Source organism: Simochromis diagramma, unplaced genomic scaffold, assembly GCF_900408965.1.
Source record: "Simochromis diagramma unplaced genomic scaffold, fSimDia1.1 OVJJ01000333.1, whole genome shotgun sequence".
Classification (NCBI taxonomy): domain Eukaryota; kingdom Metazoa; phylum Chordata; class Actinopteri; order Cichliformes; family Cichlidae; genus Simochromis; species Simochromis diagramma.
In genome coordinates this window covers 3,953,383-3,971,651 of record NW_024386765.1, presented here as the reverse complement: position 1 = coordinate 3,971,651, position 18,269 = coordinate 3,953,383, and the positions used below count along the sequence as shown (strand labels likewise).

The 18,269-nt window shown below is 40.0% G+C and overlaps 1 protein-coding gene and 1 long non-coding RNA gene across 2 annotated transcripts; one reads left to right on the top strand and one right to left on the bottom strand.

Moving 5' to 3' along the window:
• Nucleotides 1-1,692: 1,692 nt before the first annotated feature.
• On the bottom strand, nucleotides 1,693-2,733 carry LOC120736521 (C-C motif chemokine 3-like). The gene is made up of 3 exons (XM_040036735.1): nucleotides 2,592-2,733; nucleotides 1,996-2,113; nucleotides 1,693-1,835 (listed from the first exon to the last, which is right to left on the bottom strand). The coding sequence occupies exons 1-3, from the start codon at nucleotides 2,656-2,658 to the stop codon at nucleotides 1,754-1,756; spliced, it is 267 nt and encodes an 88-aa protein (XP_039892669.1). The 5' UTR covers nucleotides 2,659-2,733; the 3' UTR covers nucleotides 1,693-1,753.
• Nucleotides 2,734-9,222: 6,489 nt separating this feature from the next.
• Nucleotides 9,223-16,336, top strand: LOC120736535. Its single transcript, XR_005696526.1, has 3 exons — nucleotides 9,223-9,337; nucleotides 10,737-10,740; nucleotides 16,325-16,336. It is a non-coding gene; the product is annotated as an uncharacterized LOC120736535 (long non-coding RNA).
• Nucleotides 16,337-18,269: the final 1,933 nt, after the last annotated feature.

The following is an 18,269-nucleotide window of genomic DNA, read 5'->3' as shown; positions in this document are numbered from 1 at the left end:
CTTAACTCAAAATTCACCCCCAAAATAAACAGCAATAAATTTAGACAGACCAATATTCCCTGTTTATAAACTAATTACCCAAGATCACTATGGACCAATACCAGAAGCCTATACTGAGTGAATATTGTTTAATTAAATTTAGTTTTAACTTCCAATATAGCGCCTTTGGATAAACATCAACAGGTGGCACTACTCACCTTTCTTATTTCGCCTGGCGTCACTCAGATAAGCTGCTGGCCTTCGCCCCTTTGTCACCTCCACGACGAGCCGCGGGGCTCCACTCCTCCCCACCGAGGTTTCGGCACCAAGAATTGTTAAAGTTGGTTCGTTTTGGGTCAGAGAAGAAAGCAAGGCTCAGTCCGAGGTAGGTGTCAAAAATAGTGATCTTTATTACACACTTTGCGCAGTCAGTGTGGGAAAGACAATTTGCAATACAATCCTTCGTCGAACGGATCATCCCGTTTCCTTATATTACCATTATGACATCACAGTTGGATCTTTACTGGAAATGATAACAATTGCCCTCCTCTTCAAAACCTTGTCCTAATATAGACATCAACTGCTACTCTTAAAGAAAAACAAGTGTGTATTACATTGTGCATTTTGTGAAAGTGTATGTATCAGAAAAACTGTCCTCAGACGACCCTCCTATTATTACTAAGTGTGTGTGTAAACGTGCGTGTGTTATACAAGTGCGTGCATGTGGTTACAGGCCGGCGTACGTGCAGAACTGAACGCAGACAGGCCTGGGTCCAACAGGACTGGTGGGTCTGAGCGGTGTGACTGCACTTAGGTGCAACAACTTAAGCAGATAACAAGAATAATACAGAACCTCAATAGACTGACTAGAGTACTGATCATCTGTGTACATTAATATTTGCTCAAAGTAACATAGATGTGATTCAAAGATTATTCTGTCAACTGATTCAACAATGGTAAATGATTAATCAATGATAACTGATTATAAGAATACAAAATAAAATATCTCCTGGGCACACTGCATAACAATGAAGACAGTGAAAAAAATGAAAATGATGAAAAATTTACTACTTGTTATATATACAGCTGGATCCAAAAGTATGAGAACATCTCTAATTTGTGCACAATTTTCGTCTGAATCTGGAAATAATCTGAAAGTCTGAGGAATCAAAACCATTTAAAACTGTTTTTAACTCTGCGTTAGAGATTAGTGCCAGGAAAATGAGTGTGTAAAGAGATAAATAGCAGAGGAAGTGAAACCACAGTGGATCAAACCTGCAAGGAGACTTTAAGTCTGGAGGTGGTTTTGTATTTCTGTGGTTCTTAAGCACTTTCACTTTGCTGTAATATCATTTACAGATGATCAAGGATGGAAGAAATGTCATGAAGTGCTACAGTCGAGCTCACGGAGTGCTTTAGAATGACCCGTTGTTAAGTATGTTTGATTTCATTCACCTGTCGCAACAAGACTGAAAACACCTGAATTCAAAGAGTCCCAATACTTTTGTCCATATACTAAATACTGAAATTAATTTATCTGAGGTTTAAAATTTTACCCAAATAGTTAAACTGAATTTGTGATTTGCAAACATTTGAAAACACAGAAAAAATAAATTCATTCTCTCTTCATTAAAAGTTACAGTATTTAAGCGAGTAAGTTATGCAGAGGTTTGAAACTGCAGCATTGCCTCGAGTCTACAAAGCAGTTTTATGCAGTGACCGATGATTTCTGGCTTGTGACATTTATTGGAGCCATGGCAGATTTTTGATGCATTTATTGTGCTCTTTTGACAAATTCTCTCACTGCCCAATCCTCATCCTGTTTCACACAGAAAAGCCTTTTGGGTGTCTCGATCCTGCAGAAAAATCAGTATCATTATTTTGCTCTCATATTCACATATTTTACGGCTAACAGCAGAGTTACGGCATCAATGTGGACGATCTTACATTACTTATAGATGATTTCTTGGCAAACATTAGTGATTGTATCAAAGAGACAGTGAAAGACAAACTTACACAAATGCTGGTGTGGAGCACTGACTGTGAGTTTTGTTGATGGAGACGATGTTCGCCTTTGGGATCTGTTTGTCAAAGAATTCAAAACAGCAAAAGTCGGGTGAATTCACTGCCTTAGCTGTAACAGAGAAACAGGGATTACTCAGTGCTGTTTTTGCTTTTAATGACTTCTCCAACATATCAGATATAATTAAGATTAATGCTCATCGGGTAACAAAATACAATTTGTTATATCTTAATGAAAGATACCATTTGAAGGCTCTCATTTTATGTCTTGGAGGCAGATTATTGAGCAAAGACATGAAAGATAGAAATAGATAGAAGATACAAAAACAAATTTAAGGAAAAAAAAATCTGTCTCAATGAAGGACATGCCGGACATGTGACCACACTTTTTCCGCAAGGATTCAATCTGACTTTGAAGAGTGATAAAATTACAGGTAGGAACTTCCAGCCCACTTGAGATCAACATTGGTCTTCATGACCATGAACTTATATGAGTTTGATGTCCTCGCTCTGTCTCACTCTGTGTCTGAATGAAGAGAAAGACAGAAATTCAAAAACTGATCTAACACAAGTACAAGAAGCAGACTTACAGGCATCGCTGTGGTAAACGGTGAACAGCACGAGCAGCAGTCCCACTGTCAGGCTGAGAGTCTTCATGCTGACTTCACTGTAGACCTGATGATGCTGATGTTTCAGAAGATGTCTGAATGATCGTTCCGATCACCCTGCTTTAAGTCACGTTCTCATCTGCACATCGAAACTAATTCTAAGAAAAGTGGAAAAACAATCAACAGCCCCAGATAGTTAATAGATTGGATTTTTCTGCAACATGAGATAACAGGAAGTTTCAGGGTCTCGATATATCTGATAACATACACTCAAATTTGTAGATCAAGTTGCAAATATCAAGGTCTTATGATGATCAATTCAATTCGGATATTTTTGTGCTTCATTCATTGATTAATTTCCTTCATTACCTGTTTCTTGTCATTTCATAATCTTTAGTAATACTCAGAAATCATCATTTTCTACACAACTTTTCTTTATTTGGGCTGCAGAGGAATCACAAGGCAACTCATAAGACAACTGCACATGTCTGATGTGCATCAGTTCAAGGTTATTCAAATCATTTACTCTGCACACAAAATATTAAAGTGCATTTCATTAGCCATAGTCAGGTTTTCCACACAATAATATGTATTATGGATGTATTATGTTAGCATGCACCATATTTCTAGGCTGGATTGGAGTCAGTTACAAAATTACTCCAGTTAGAGTTAGAGAAAGTCTTTGGCTTTGATTAAATGTAAACAAATTCATTGTCTTTGTGTGCCTGCATGTGTGTGTGTGTGTGTGTGTTACAAAAGGCCACAATCACGCCAACCTTTAACCAAGGAACTGCAATAAAAGGTTTAAAATGCTGAGGTTGTGGCCAGCTGGACGCCCACCTTGAGTCTGATTCTGCCTGCTGAAGAACCTCCTGTCTTCAGTCCTCATCCCCATACAAGCAAGCTGCTTCATCCGTCAACTGAACCTGGATTACCTTCCTCAGCTGCTCACACTCCAGTGTTAACACTTACTTGGATTTCAAACGCTGTTTTCCTTTGGACAAGGATTTAACATTGTCTCCTCTCTCTGGTGGATCTTTTCCTCCCTGACCCGTGGATCCATTACAGTTATTTAACTTTGATTCATAGTGACTTCCCTCTGGATTAGAACAGCTGGGAAGGCCAGTTGAGTGCATCCTACATGAATAGGATGAGGGACCTATGGAATCTTCAATACCCAGCATCTGCACTGATGGCGAAACAGCTAGTAGCTCAGTTTTTCAACATTCGGAAGAAGGGACTGCTCTCAAAGCTAGGGATTGACGAGGCACAACACACATGCTACAGCAAGGGGGATCCAGGACGACAGGTCAGAGGGGAGATATCATCACCCCCACACATGGAGCAATACTGGAAGAGCTTATGTAGGAGAAGGACGCAACCCATAACGGCAATGCTCATTGTCTAGTGGATCTACGAGACTACAGCAACCTCCTTAAAAGGGTCCAGTAGTCATCACAGTAGCAGATATCCAAGAAAGCAGGACCCTAAGAGCCTTCATTAGGGTCATGGGGATGTGGCGTACAACACAAGAGGCCAACTTTAAGCCAATAGCAGAAGTCACCATCAAATGCGGGATGTACCAAGGAGATGCTCTGTCCCCACTGCTGTTCTGCATAGGCCTGAACCCCCCCAGTGAGATCATTAACAAGACTGTCTAGAGATACTGACTACGACAACCATCAATCGTCAATCAACAGCACACATCCACGAAGACATCAGGAAGATGGCCTCAACTGACTGCGTGGTCATTGAATACCTCAGCAGAAACCCAAGAAAATGGAGGAAGAGGAGGAACCATCATGGAAGGACAGGCCCCTGCACGGTATGTATCACCAACAGATAGCTGAGGTGGCTGACTTCCAGAAATCCTCCCAGTGGCTGGACAAAGCTGGACTGAAAGACAGCACAGAGGTACTAGTCATGGCAGATAGGGGCTGGGGTCTATCACACCAGGTAGGACCCCAGGTGCAGGCTGTGTAAAGATGCCCCTGAGACAATCCAGCACATAACAGCAGAGTGTAAGATGCTAGCAGGCAAGGCATACAGGGAACGCCATAACCAAGTGGCCGGCATAGTGTACAGAAACATCCGAATGGCCTGAAAGTTCCAAGGTCATTCTCCACCATTTCCCAAGGGTGGTGGAGAATGACAGATGCAGTGACGTAGGGACAGATGTAGCGATACCGAAAGACAGCAACATCAGGAAGAAAGAACACAAGAAGCTGGAGAAGTGCCAAGGGCTCAGAGAAGAGCTCGAGAAGATGTGGAGGGTGAAGGTGACACTGGTCCCAGTGGTAATCGGAGCACTAGGTGCGGTGACTCCCAAGCTAGGCGAGTGGCTCCAGCAGATCCCAGGAACAACATCGGAGATCTCTGTCCAGAAGAGCGCAGTCCTGGGAACAGCTAAGATACTGTGGAGGATCCGCAGCTCCCAGGCCTCTGGTAGAGGACCCGAGCTTGAAGGATGGGGGAGTTTTAAATATATATGTATATAGCACACTTTTTTGGTGTTTCTGATCGATATCATATTAAGGTTGTCAAAATATGAAACTGCAGTTTTTATTTAACACAAATAAAGATTATTTCTGTGTTATCTACCTAACAAGCTTACTAATATTGCTGTGATGTTATTTGGATGGCAGAGATCATATTTATAATATTTTTATCATAAATGTGGTAATACACACAGACACACTTACATTTATGCTGTTTAATGAAGATATTGATAATACAGACAATATATCTGAAGCCATTTGCAATTTCAATAATGAAATTATTATTATTTTTTAAATAGTGGCATTTTCCTCATGGAGCAGGAAGCAGGCTAACAGACTTACAATCAGCATTGCAGGAGTAAACACTGAGCAGCAGTCCCACTGTGAAGCTGAGACTCTTCATGTTTACTTCACTGTAGATCTGATGATGTCTGAGGTGATCTGTCCTCATCACCCACAGCTTAAAGCTCTGTATGTTCTTATGTGCAGGTTTAACTGTGAGAAAACTGCAGCACCGACCAAACTGTGCTTGTAAGCTTCAATAACAGGAAGATTCAGGGACTCACCACAGCTCTGATCCTCTGATAAAACAAGCTGAAACAAACCGCTCAGTGTTCGGTGATGCCTTTGCACTGCAGACTTTCAGATCAAGTCAAGCTGCAAATATCCAGATTTACTAATGTTTTAATACATATTATTCAGTCCTCATGTTTCCCCTGTTAAATCTCTCCTCTCATTACATATTTGTCACCGGTACTCCTCCTTAATCATCAATTACATTCCTATATACACTCACTGGCCTCTTTATTAGGTACACCTGTTCAAAATTATCTCGTTATCTCAAATAATCAGCCAGTCACATGGCAACATACAAAACTGCAATGCATTCAAGCACGAATGTGCAGCAGATACAGCTGCAGCAAGTGTGTGATGCTGTCATGTCAACATGGACCAAAATCTGAGGAAAGTTTTCAGCACTTTGTTGAATCTATGACACCAAGAATTATGACAGCTCTGAAGGAACACGGTGTTAAACCGAGTACTAGCAAGCTGTACCTAATAAAGTGGCCTGTATGATTCAGTTTTCATGGAAAATATTCAAACACCTCCCCCGTTTAAAACAGAGTACCTTTATAAGTGAAAAAACTAAACAAACTCTCTTTTACACGTTTTTGTCCCGACAGACAGTGTTGCACCATCAAGGTCCAGAAAATAGGAATTAACACATTAAAGAGCAAACTTCAAGTTTCACATCAAAAACACATCAAAGTAATATTCAGCTCAGGTCAGTTTTATTTATGCAACACAAATTCACAGCAACCACAAGTTTTAGCACATGTGACTCTGATCAGCAGTTATTCTGGGAGCGTTTGGCTTTAAATACAAAGGCTGCTGGCTCTCCGATGTGCTTGACCTACATCAGGACTTTAGACTGAAACTAAAACTGTAAAAATGCATAACAAAGGTACCAGGCCACACATGCATTACACCTGCAGGAGCTGCTCAGTTATGGAAACTCAACCCCACCCCACTCTCATTGCCCACTCCTCAGTCTGTCTCACACTGAAAAGCCCTCTGGCTGTGTTGATCCTGCAGAAAAGATTAAGATTTAAAGGATCATTTAAAGAAGAAAAACCATCTCAATCAGAGATGTCAGACCAGCTCACATAAGGCTCAAACTCTTTTCTTTTTTTTAAACAATAATCACATAAAAATTGTGAGTGCTGTTAATCACCTGATGTGATCATATTATAGACATATTTCAGACTGCACAAAATGATACATTTGGAGGTGTTGTAAGAAAACAGTTGCCTGCTTGAGATCACAGTTAGTTGAATATTCCACAGGCAGCTGGTAGTGGTACTATAACTAAGTGGAAGCGAATCAGAGCAACTCAGCCACAAAACGGTACGACCACGTAATATCACGGAGTCAGCACTGAGCTGCATAATCTAGAGAGGTCGCCAACGTTCAGTCACTACAGACTTCCAAACTTCTTGTGACCTTAAGATTATTTCAAGAACAGTGTGTAGAGAGCTTGATTGATGAGTTTCCATGTTGACCATCAGATGCAGATGCAAATCCCAACTTGGTGGGAACAGTTTGGAGTTGGCTTCTTCCTGTTAACATGGGTACAATGCAAGGTCCATAAAGACATGGATGAGCTAGTTTGGTGTGAGTCCTGACCTCAAGACAACAGAACACCTTTAGGATGAATTAGAGCGGAGACTGTGAGCTATGTCTTCACGTCTAACAGTGTCTGTCCTCACAAATTAGCTTCTGGAAGAACGGTCAAAAATTCCCATAAACAATCTCCTTGTGAAAAGCCTTCGAGAAAAGTTGAATCTGTTATGGCTGCACAGGGTGGGCCGGCATCATATTAAACCCTATGGATAAGGAGTGGGATGTCACTCAAGTTCATATGTGATGGCAGAAAAGTAAATACTTTAGGCAATATAGTGTATTTTCTGTAAAGCAGTGGTTCTCAAACTGTGGTACACATACTACTGGTGATACGCGGGCTCCCTCTAGTGGTACGCGGGAAGTCTCCCCCCAAAATTTTAAGATGAAATAATATACCATGTTCTGATTGAGAGATTTCTAAACAATTAAACAGTTCTGCTATCACTTCCAACATAAATGTCAATAATGATGTTTTTAGGGTTACTGAAGTTGGGCTACCTGGTATATAATGATGTGCTAGCTAGCTACATGGCTATGGTTAGCATAATATAAACACATTAGCACAGTGAAGCTGGAGGATGAACACTAACCTTTTCGCATGTCGGGATGATATAAACAGACTAAACTTCAGTCAGAACAACTGAGATAATCAAGGTTAGTCATTAATATACTGCTGCATGGGGTGGGCTGTAGTTACATCATATGGTTTTAAAAACTGAGCTTTAAAATGAATAATGGTAATAAAAACAGAGAGAGACCGACGGTGATCACTGCCTTGTTTCAGGGGCTTGTTCAGATTAAATAAAAGAAGATACAGAAGCATTAAAACATGTTAAAAACACAATAGCCTTAATATACACAGAGTAGTTTGGACCCGGAAGCAGGATTCATCAGGTCATCATTCAAAGATTGGATATCCCACCTGCTGTGAATGTTTTAATGCAGTACATTTGTTATACTTAAATCTGATTTTATTGTCACTTGTCACATCCTGTTTATGACAGTTAAAATAAATAACATACATATAAGAAATTAGATTGTCTTGTGTAAACTGTACATGGTGTTAAATACGCCCATACTACTGCACTTTAATGTCAGTCATAATGGTGGTACTTTAAGGGCGACCGTGGCTCAGGGGGTTGGGAAGCGTATCTGTCGCCGGTTCGATCCCCGTGCTCTCTGTCCTGGTCGTTGTGTCCTTGGGCAAGACACTTTACCCTACTGCCTACTGGTGTTGGCCAGAGGGGCTGATGGCGCGAAATGGCAGCCTCGCTTCTGTCAGTCTGCCCCAGGGCAGCTGTGGCTACAACCGTAGCTTGCCTCCACCAGTGTATGAATGTGAGAGTGAATGAATAGTGGTATTGTAAAGCGTTTTGGGTGCCTTGAAAAGCGCTATATGAATCCAATCCATTATTATTAAGAGCCATATATTTGGTTAGGTGGTACTAACTGTGAAAAGTTTGAGAACTGTAAAGGTACTTAACCATAACACCATATGCTGCTACCACTCCTCAGACGAGAGCGTCACCACCTGTTTGACCCACTAATGTGAGCCATGGTCTGAGTACCTGTTATCACTCAGGCCACCCACACACAGACTCTGCTCAGACCAAGTCCTTTGCACTACTTCCAAGCAGTTTGAAAACTGTTCTACTGTGTACTTTTTTCTTGTTTTGTATGCTGTAACTCTAACCTTTATATATTACTCTTGTCTATTGTTTATTCTTGCTGTCCTACTATTTATATTTTACTTGTGCACAGTTGGTGCAGCACACCCACAATTTTGTTGTGCATGTACAATGACAATAAAAGGCTGTTTTATTCTATTTGTCTTGGCCTAAGAGATAGAAACTACTGCTATTCTGTTTGGCAAACTAACTCAGCTAGTTATATTTGAGTTACCTGAGTGTCTGCCTCTCTGAGAGGACTCTGTCAGTGGGATCTGTGTTACGTGTCTGGGTGTTTCTGTCAGAAAGAAAGGGGAGAAACAAGTTTGTTTGAATTATCATTAAAGTTTATGATAGTTGGTAAGTAGCTTTGCTAACTGTAGCGAAGTTGCTGATTCTGAATCAAGCTCAAGAAAATCGCCGTAGTGTTTTAGTAGGGTGAGGACTCAGGGGAGACTGATTTCAATTTTCCACATGAAGCATACAAAAAAGGGAATAACATCCTTATCTTGTCAAGAACGCAGGTGTGGTTTCTCAAAAACTTTGTGTTCTCTACAAGGTTGTTTCTTACTCTTGGGTGGCGGTTTCCTTTGCCTTAATGTGAAGGCAAACAGTGACAATGTGAAGGCAAACAGTTTCCGTTATAAAGTAGGGAGCCAGCAATTAAAATATGCAGCTGGTTGAGTACAGAACAGAAATATAAACACTCTTAGCTGATTATTATATGAATAATAAAACCTTTAAAAACAAAAATACTCTGACACAATTCAATTCAATTTTATTTACACAGCGCCAAATCACAGCAACAGTCGCCTCAAGGTGCTTTTTTTTTCTGCTGTGTTATTTGGATGGTAGGCTCACAAGGTGGTGTAAACTGCTGGACATTTTCTTGACACACTTTGGGCCTCTTAGCACCAACTGAGCATCATCTAAACACCACAGCCTATCATGTCCATCCCTTTATGACCTTGTAATGACTGCTTTCAGCAGGATAAAACTCAAATGATCTTAAACTGGTTTCTGGGACATGAAAGTTTGTTCACTGTACTCAAATGGCCTCCACAGTCATCACATCTCAATTCAATAGAGCATCTTTGAGATGTGGTGGAGCAGGAAATATATATCATGAATGTGCAGCTGATAAATTTGCAGTAATGTATGTGATGCTGCCGCAACAACATGGACCAAAGAATAAGAGGAATGGTTAAAGCACCGTGTTGAATCTGAGTCACAGAGAGTGAGCAGTGAGTGTATATTTCAGTATTAATGGAAAATATTCATAAACCTGACCAGTTTAGAACAAAGGGACATTTGAAATTTGAAAAACAAAATAAAGTCTCATCAGGTATGTAGCCCTAATTCACAGCAACGGTTACCTCAAGGAAGAAACACATGTGGCTCTTTCAATCAAATAAATATAGAGGCACATGAATATTTAAATGAACAATAGTTATTTCAACAGCAAGGCTGCTAGCTCTGCTGTGTGTTTGATCTTTTTTTTATTTTACTCCATTTTATTTTACCTTTTTTTTTTTACTCTTTCTAAATCTGTTAGGCTTTATGTTTTCAAACTTTATCAAAGTTCTCTTGTTTTAATTTGATTCATTTGCATAAATACAGGTTGGACTCAAGTTTGTCTTTAAAGTAGCCCTGTTACTATATTAAATGCTATAAAAGATTTTAATTTACAGCTGTTAGTAAAGTCAACACCTGTACATAGTTCTACATTCACCATAGACTAGTCTGTACCTACCAGCCTGTCACACCTTCACTATGAGCTATGTGCAGATCTGGTGGGGACAAGAAACTGCTCAAAAACCATTGCAAGCTCTATAACATTAAAGGGAAAACACAACAATCAGATGATAGCTTGTGAGGAATACTTGGCAACAGTGAAGGAAGACAGCTCCAGCAGCATGAGCTCAGAGGCAATGTCAGGGTGAGGGTAAAGAGAAGAGAGGAAACAGGAGAGCTCTCAAAAATAAGTGAGAGCCTTTAAGAGGGAGAATGAAAACATGAAAACACTGCAGGTAGAGAATGAAAAGGTTCAAACTCCAGCAACTATTCTGGTTTATAAAGTAGTTTCATGGAGAACCTGAAGCATTTCTGCCTGTGGCATTCAGCAGGATCACAGTCATTTCATGATGTCATAATCGTGGCATTTGATACGTTCTGTTATCGTCTGTTATTGCTTTGATCCTAGGTCCTGGTCAGCAGGAATTTCATCCTCACATTTTGTCTAATTTGTCAACATTGTCAAAGCACCATCATTCATCTTAACTCACTGACATTTATTCACATCATCTGCTGAAGAGCTGCAGACTGTACAGATGCAGATAACCCTCGCAGCCACTAGGGGGACCTCTAGCTACAAGTTCAGTCTCAGTTGGAGAGAATTAAAATCACCTCATTTGTGTAATTTGTGTGTTTAGTGTTATGAACTTAAATGTTTAAAAACTAAATATAGAACATAAAGACAATTAAGCTCTAGCGACAGGGAAGCTTGTGTTTGTAGAACTGAACTGGAAACAGTTCAGTTTAGAGCTCCTGATTCACTCTTAAAATCACGACTCTTTTACAATCGCTGGATCTGGATTTCCTGGATGATTTCAAATTAAAAGCCCTGTGGCCCTGCAAACATTTGATTCTTTTAACGGGGCTTTTATTGTGAAAATTTGTAGGAAATAATGGCTGTTATTTTAGCCGTTCCTTGGACTGCACTCTTCTGGACAGAGATATTGGATGTTGTTCCTAGGATCTGCAGAAGCTACTCGCCTAGCCCGGGAGTCACTGCAACGAGTGTGGTCAGAAGTATGATCCTGAATATCATGGTCATTTTGGACTTTAATGACTTCTTTGAACTAGTCTTTTGCCAGGGTGGAATGATTGTACCTTTAACGATGTGTCTTTAATGATTTTAAACAAGAATCAGGTACAATTTGATAATCATTTTTATTACTGACATACATGTCAAAGCTGACATTTAACATTTGAACCAAATTATGACTCTAATATTATGATTTTTAATGGGAATATCTGAAATCAGTGCATAATAAATGTACCCTCTCTTTAGTAACATTAACAGTAACAAAGCAGGTAAAGTGTGCAGAGGTTAAAGCTTCAGCAGCTCTTCATGTTTACAAAGAGACTTTATGGAGTGGCTGATGTATTTCTGCTCGAGGCATTCATCGATGCTGCAGCAGGTGCTTGATGTGTTAATTGTTTCTTTGTCTCTTGTTTGATAAATTGAGTCATTGCCCACTTCACAGTCTGCCTCACACAGTACTCCCCTCTGAGTGTCTCAATCCTGCAGAAAAATCCGTATCATCATTCTGGATCAATGTCACAGATTTGACTGAATGCTTCACTGTGGAGGATAACACATCACTTTGGCAAATATTAGTGACTGTATCAAAAAGCCAGTAAATCACAGACTTACACAAATGCCGGTGTTGAGCAAAGGCTGTAGGTTTTGCTGATGGAGAGGATGTGTGACTTTGGGATCCTGTTTTCAAAGAACTTATAACAGCAAACTAAACGAGCAGTGAGAGAAAAACAGATTTGTTTCACCACTGTGTCTGTATGTGGAGACATCCAACACATCACAAACACTTTCATATGTTTTTAAATAATTAAAGCTAATGGGGCAACAGAAACATAGTTTACTCTATCCAGATGGAGACACTAAGGGAAAAAAATACACTTAAATCTGATTTTATAATCAAGGGTGCCCAAAATATGGCCACATTTTGCTTTGCATGTGTGAAAATTACAGTGAAAGTTTTTTTGTTTTTTACTTTAACCCTGTCACACATAGTGGCCACTACAGTGGACAGCTATTCAAAGACTGTTTTATTGTATTTGTGTCAGTGTTGATTGTATACTTGCACATAAACCACTACACTGGACACTGATGTGTCACTCCATACACTGCCATGTTTAAAAAAATGAAAAAAGTACACATTTAAAAAAATGCACATACAAGTTCAGATACAAGATTTTATTCATGCCTAAAGATAAATAAAAATACTTAAGAAAAAAAAACCCTGATTGAGGTTGTCATAATTCATGCATGAAAGGGTTAATACAGAGCACTGCATTTCCTGCTGTGGGGACAAAGGAGTGAAAATACATGAAATTAAAAGTATTTCTTAATTTGATTAATTGTTTTTATTATTCACTAAATTAGAGGAAAAATGCAGAGTTTGGCAGTTACAGTAGAATTTCCCTCCAGTCTGGAGCAGAGAGTAGGCTGACAGACTTACACGAGGCATCACAGCAGCAAACAGCGAACAGCACGAGCAGCAGTCCCACTGTGAGGCTGAGAGTCCTCGTGTTGTCTGTAGACCTGATGATGCAGATGTTTCAGAAGATGTCTGAGGTGATCTGTCTGATTACCTCACTTCAAGTCTGCTCACATGTTCTTATCTGCACATTCAAAGTGGTTCAAAGTGGAAAAGTGTTCAAAAACCCAGTAGGTGGTTAGGTGAGTGGGTACTGCTGCAACACGAGACAACAGGAAGCTCGAGGGACTCGACATCGCTGGGAATATCTGACAAAACGAGCTCAAACAAACCGCCCAGCGTTCCACAAACTCTTTACTCTGCATGCACGCACTGGTTTTACATCACGAACACTCAAAGTAGGTCAGACTGGAAATATCAAGCACAGGCAAATTTAGAGCTTTTTAGGGGCCGTCAAGCACCTAAAAAGTTCGTGATAGCACCCTTAAAAGTATCTTTATAAAAAGGGGTGATAACAGTGTCATTTAGTATTATTTTCTGACATTGTTTTCTAATGTTATATTTTGCCAACTCTTCTACTGGAGACAGGACAGGATAAAAACAGGCTTAACTGCACAGTGTTCTTGATGTTGTGATGTTACAGTGCACTCACACACACGCACAGCTGCTCCAACAGCGCAGCTCGTCATTAACAAAAATGAGACTTGTGTTGCTGTGACAGAAAGAAGACAAAGAGCTCACTTCATGAAGTCATCGGTGAAGGTTTTTAAACACACTTTACCTGAAACAAAATGCTGTGACTGTGTTAAGGCTGGATCATTTGAGATTATCAGCTAATTTTACCTTTCAGAGCCGTTAGTCTGCTGGCAGCTGCCAGCCAAGGAGCTGATCTACTTTATTATTTTAGTTTGTTAAACATTTCACTTGATATTCTAGTCAAATTGGGCTTCATTGTATGTTTACAGCACAACTGCAGATCCTGGTGAGAGCAAGTCAAAAGGACGTTACCTGTCATGTAAACAGCAGCAGCTGGTGCTGTGCCAAAAAGTGATTGAATGATGGTTCAATGAGTTTATTTGGTTTGTTTGTTTGTTTATTTTACGTCTGATATTTTTACTTATATCAGTAAATAGACTGTAGAGAACAGGATTTATAAAGGGGTTATGTATAAAATAAAGAAATGACCTGTTTTTGTAGTATCTTTATGACTTTAGATTATAATCAGTCCAGTCCATTTTGGTCACTTAAAGTATGTTTATGGAACTGCAGTGATATATTTCTTAAACTTTCTGTGTCCCTCTTGAGTAGATCTCTCTTGAAAACACATTTTAATGTCAATGAAGCTTGATCCAAATGACCCAAATAAATAAAGACTATAAAAAAGTCCAGTTGTAGTCTAGTTTGTGTTAGGGAAGTTGTTTCTGACTCAAAATGACTTCATATCGTTCATGAGAAATATTTTTGACTTAGATTGTTATCAAGTCATTTATGGGAGTTTAAATTCCCCTAACATTTGATGGCAAATGCTAGAAAACGCTTTTTGGCACGACCCCGGTATTACATTTGTAGGCGCCAGGTTAGCAGATCACACGCAGTGCCTGCACCCCGCGAGTCCTCGGGATTAACTTCCTCATGAAGTCAGCTCTGGCTTAAAGTAAGAAGCAAGAAAAAAAAACCCATCTTACAAATTTTCAGTGTCTCCGCTGGTTTACATGTTAATGAGTACAAATAACAGGCAGTTCAAACTTAAGAACACTGTGAGCGCACCGTAATTCATCCTAACTCGCCGACATCCGTTCACATGGTCTGAAGAGCTGTTTCTTCCTCCCTGCTGACAAGGATGCAGATAACCCTCACAACCACTAGGGGGACCGCGAGCTGCATGCTCAGTCATTTCTGGAACATGACTGGATTTCATGTAGGTTACACAGAAAACTCAAAGCACTGAAAACAGACAATAAACAAGAAAACACAGAAAATAAAGAAACAGGAGTCAGTGTTTCAGTGCGGGTGACAGAGCTGTAACAAATGTGCTGAAGGAAATGGAATTACACACAGACAGGTCGATTAAAACCAGCACTGAAACCTGAACAGATGAAAATACGTTTGCAGTGGGCGGAAGCTGATGGTGAGTGATGGAGACGACGCTGGAATGTTTGTCTGCTGTTGGTTTGATGAAACACATATATAAGAAAATAAGCTAATTTCCCAGATTATTTATGATTTTGTATATAGGTCAGATAAAAGTTCAGAAGACATGACGGTCATTACCTCACAGGTGTACACTGACATTTTGTAGGTTTTTCTCATTCCACTCATAAGCAAGCCAGCATCACAGTGCTCTCTGTAAACCTGATATGAAGACCGTGCAGACATGCAGTCGTGGTCAGAAGTTTTGCAGACACTCATCACAGGCATGAATATCATGGTAATTTTGGACTTTAAGGATTTCTTTGAACTGGTCTTTTCCTTTGCTGGAATGATTGTACATCGTATTATCTTGAATGGCTTAAAAACAAGAATTGGGTGCAGTCCAAACGCCACTAATATTTGATCCTCTCCAAGATGCACCTCGACCACATATTTTTATTAGCCATCAACAAGCTTCTGGTATAATTATGGCCAAATATATGACCACTTTTTGTCAGAAATGATAGAGTTCATTTAAAGTGTTTGGTTTCTTATGGTTAAAAGCTGATGCTAGCACCTCCATGTGTGACAGTTGACCCAGTGCTCTTTGGTTAGAAAGCCTCACCTTTATTTCTGCAAATATACCGTCATTGTAGCCAAACAGCTCTTAGCTCCTTGGACTTTGTTCTGAGTATTGGTGAATCTACTGAGTGCTGTTTTCTATCATGTAATCAACCATAATCAGTTAATAATAGGCCTTGTGTAGTTGAAAGACACTGAAGAACCTTCAGCACCACTAATAAAAGATTTAAGTGGATGTATGTTAATATTTGAAGGTGTAAAATCACTCTGGAAAAAGAACGGTTCAGCAAAATCATTAAAAGCCCACAACAACCATGATGTTCATGCACATGACTTCTGACCACAACTGTACTGAAGTTACTGAGATCATCACTGGTCTGAAACACACAAAAGTCAGCCTGTGACCACAGCAAACAAGCTTAACTTCAGCTCTCCAGGAATATAGTCGTGGTTGCAGGTAGTTTGAAGATAATTAGTGTGAATTTATTGCAATAAACAATATCTAATATGACAGAAGTTTGATGAACTTTCATTTTTGCTCAGTCTATTTGCTTGTCCAAGCTAAAGCATTCATCTGCTCACTGCTCTACTACTCAACACTCTCACAGTCTGTTCTCTAAAACCTAAAAGAGGAATTATGGATTTGATCAAATGGTCCCTGAATGCAATTGACACCCACTTCTCAACGAGAAGCCTGGGCTCGGGAGAGCCCGAGGGTCATTATGCAGTTGTTTGCACTAAAGGAATCACCACCATCATTTCATGCGGCTACCATATCGGTGCCAGCTGTGGATCAAGGTTCAGAATCAGAATCAGAATGCTTTATTAATCCCGAAGGAAATTAGGGAGCTTAGGTTGGAGCTGAACATAACAAATTCTCACCCTGATAACAGACGGTGTTTAGACTGTTCCTTCCTATCCTACGCAAGGCCACCTGGGTCGGCTGGCAGACTGTTTACTTCGCCTGGCTGGGCGAAGGACACACTCTCAGCTAACTCAGGACACACACACAAACACATACACATACACTGATACACACTCACCCCCCCTCCCTTTCCAAACGCCTTCAATGCTTGTCCCCACCCGGGGAAGATGGCGGGTCGACTGGACCAGTGCAGACATGCTGCAGGACCAGATGCGCTGTCTACACCGGCTCTGTCTCACCCTTTACCCACCCCTGTTGCTTATCTTGTGTTTCTGTGGGGTGTTTTTTTTTTGTTCTCAAACTGTTCTCCCATTAGGAGCTCAGTCTGAGTGGAGTTTTTTTTTCTCCTCCTCCCACCTCATGTTGTGTATTTTCGTAGTTTTTTTTCCTATCAGCCTACCTCTCTGACATGTTTCCCCAATGTGATGCATGTGTAAACTATGTTTGGTCAGAGGGTTCCTTTGTAAGTGTGCATGTGCCATTTAGCGTGCTGTAACCCATAATTTCCTTCGAAATTAATAAAGTATTTCTGATTCTGATTATCTGTGACCCTGATCATCTTTTTTTATTTGATGTTTTCTTGCCCCACAACATATAGACCTTTGTAAATAATTTAAAAATCACATTCTTCCACTAGTGTGTGTTACTTAGAAAAAGACTGAAAATCTGAAAAAAGGGTATATTTTCCTACAGATGCCAGCTGAGGGGAAATAGGTAACCTTTTTATGTTTTGTTGTCAGCTCCAGGCAGGGTCAGATACTCCAGTTTCCTCAGATATGACAAACATGGACTCAAGGATGAACTAATTATTTGTGGTGTTTCATTTTATAGGTTGCTTTGACTAATTCTGACTATACACAAAAACTGTATGCAATGAAATTATGTATTTTTGATATTTTTTTTCACCGAAAGGTCAAAGGTCAACTACAACCCAAATTTTGTAAAATGTGGAATGCTGTGTAAACAAAAAAAATATAAACAAAAAAAAGGAAGCAATGATTTGAAGATCACAGGCCCACGTTTGCTACTCTGAGCATCTGCTTTACTTTAATAACAGTCTGTAAACATCTGGGAGCTGAAGAGAGCAGCTGCTGGAGTTTTGGGAGAGCAATGTTGTCCCATCCTTGTCTGAGAGGATTCTAACTGCTCAGATGTTCTTCTTTGTCTTATATTTTGTTTCATGAAGGGTTAAATGTTTCAGCTGGTGAAATGTCTGGACTGCAGGCAGGAAAGTTCAGCACTCTGACTCTTCTGTTATGAAGCCATGTTGTTGTAACAGATCCAGTGAGCAGTTTAACATTGTCCTGCTTAAATATGCAAAGCCTGAAAAACACACTCCAACCTCTGACATCAAGGCAGCATTTTTCCCCTGAGAGCTGCACTGGATATTTTCTCTTTTTTTAGACCATTCCCTGTAAACCATAGAGATG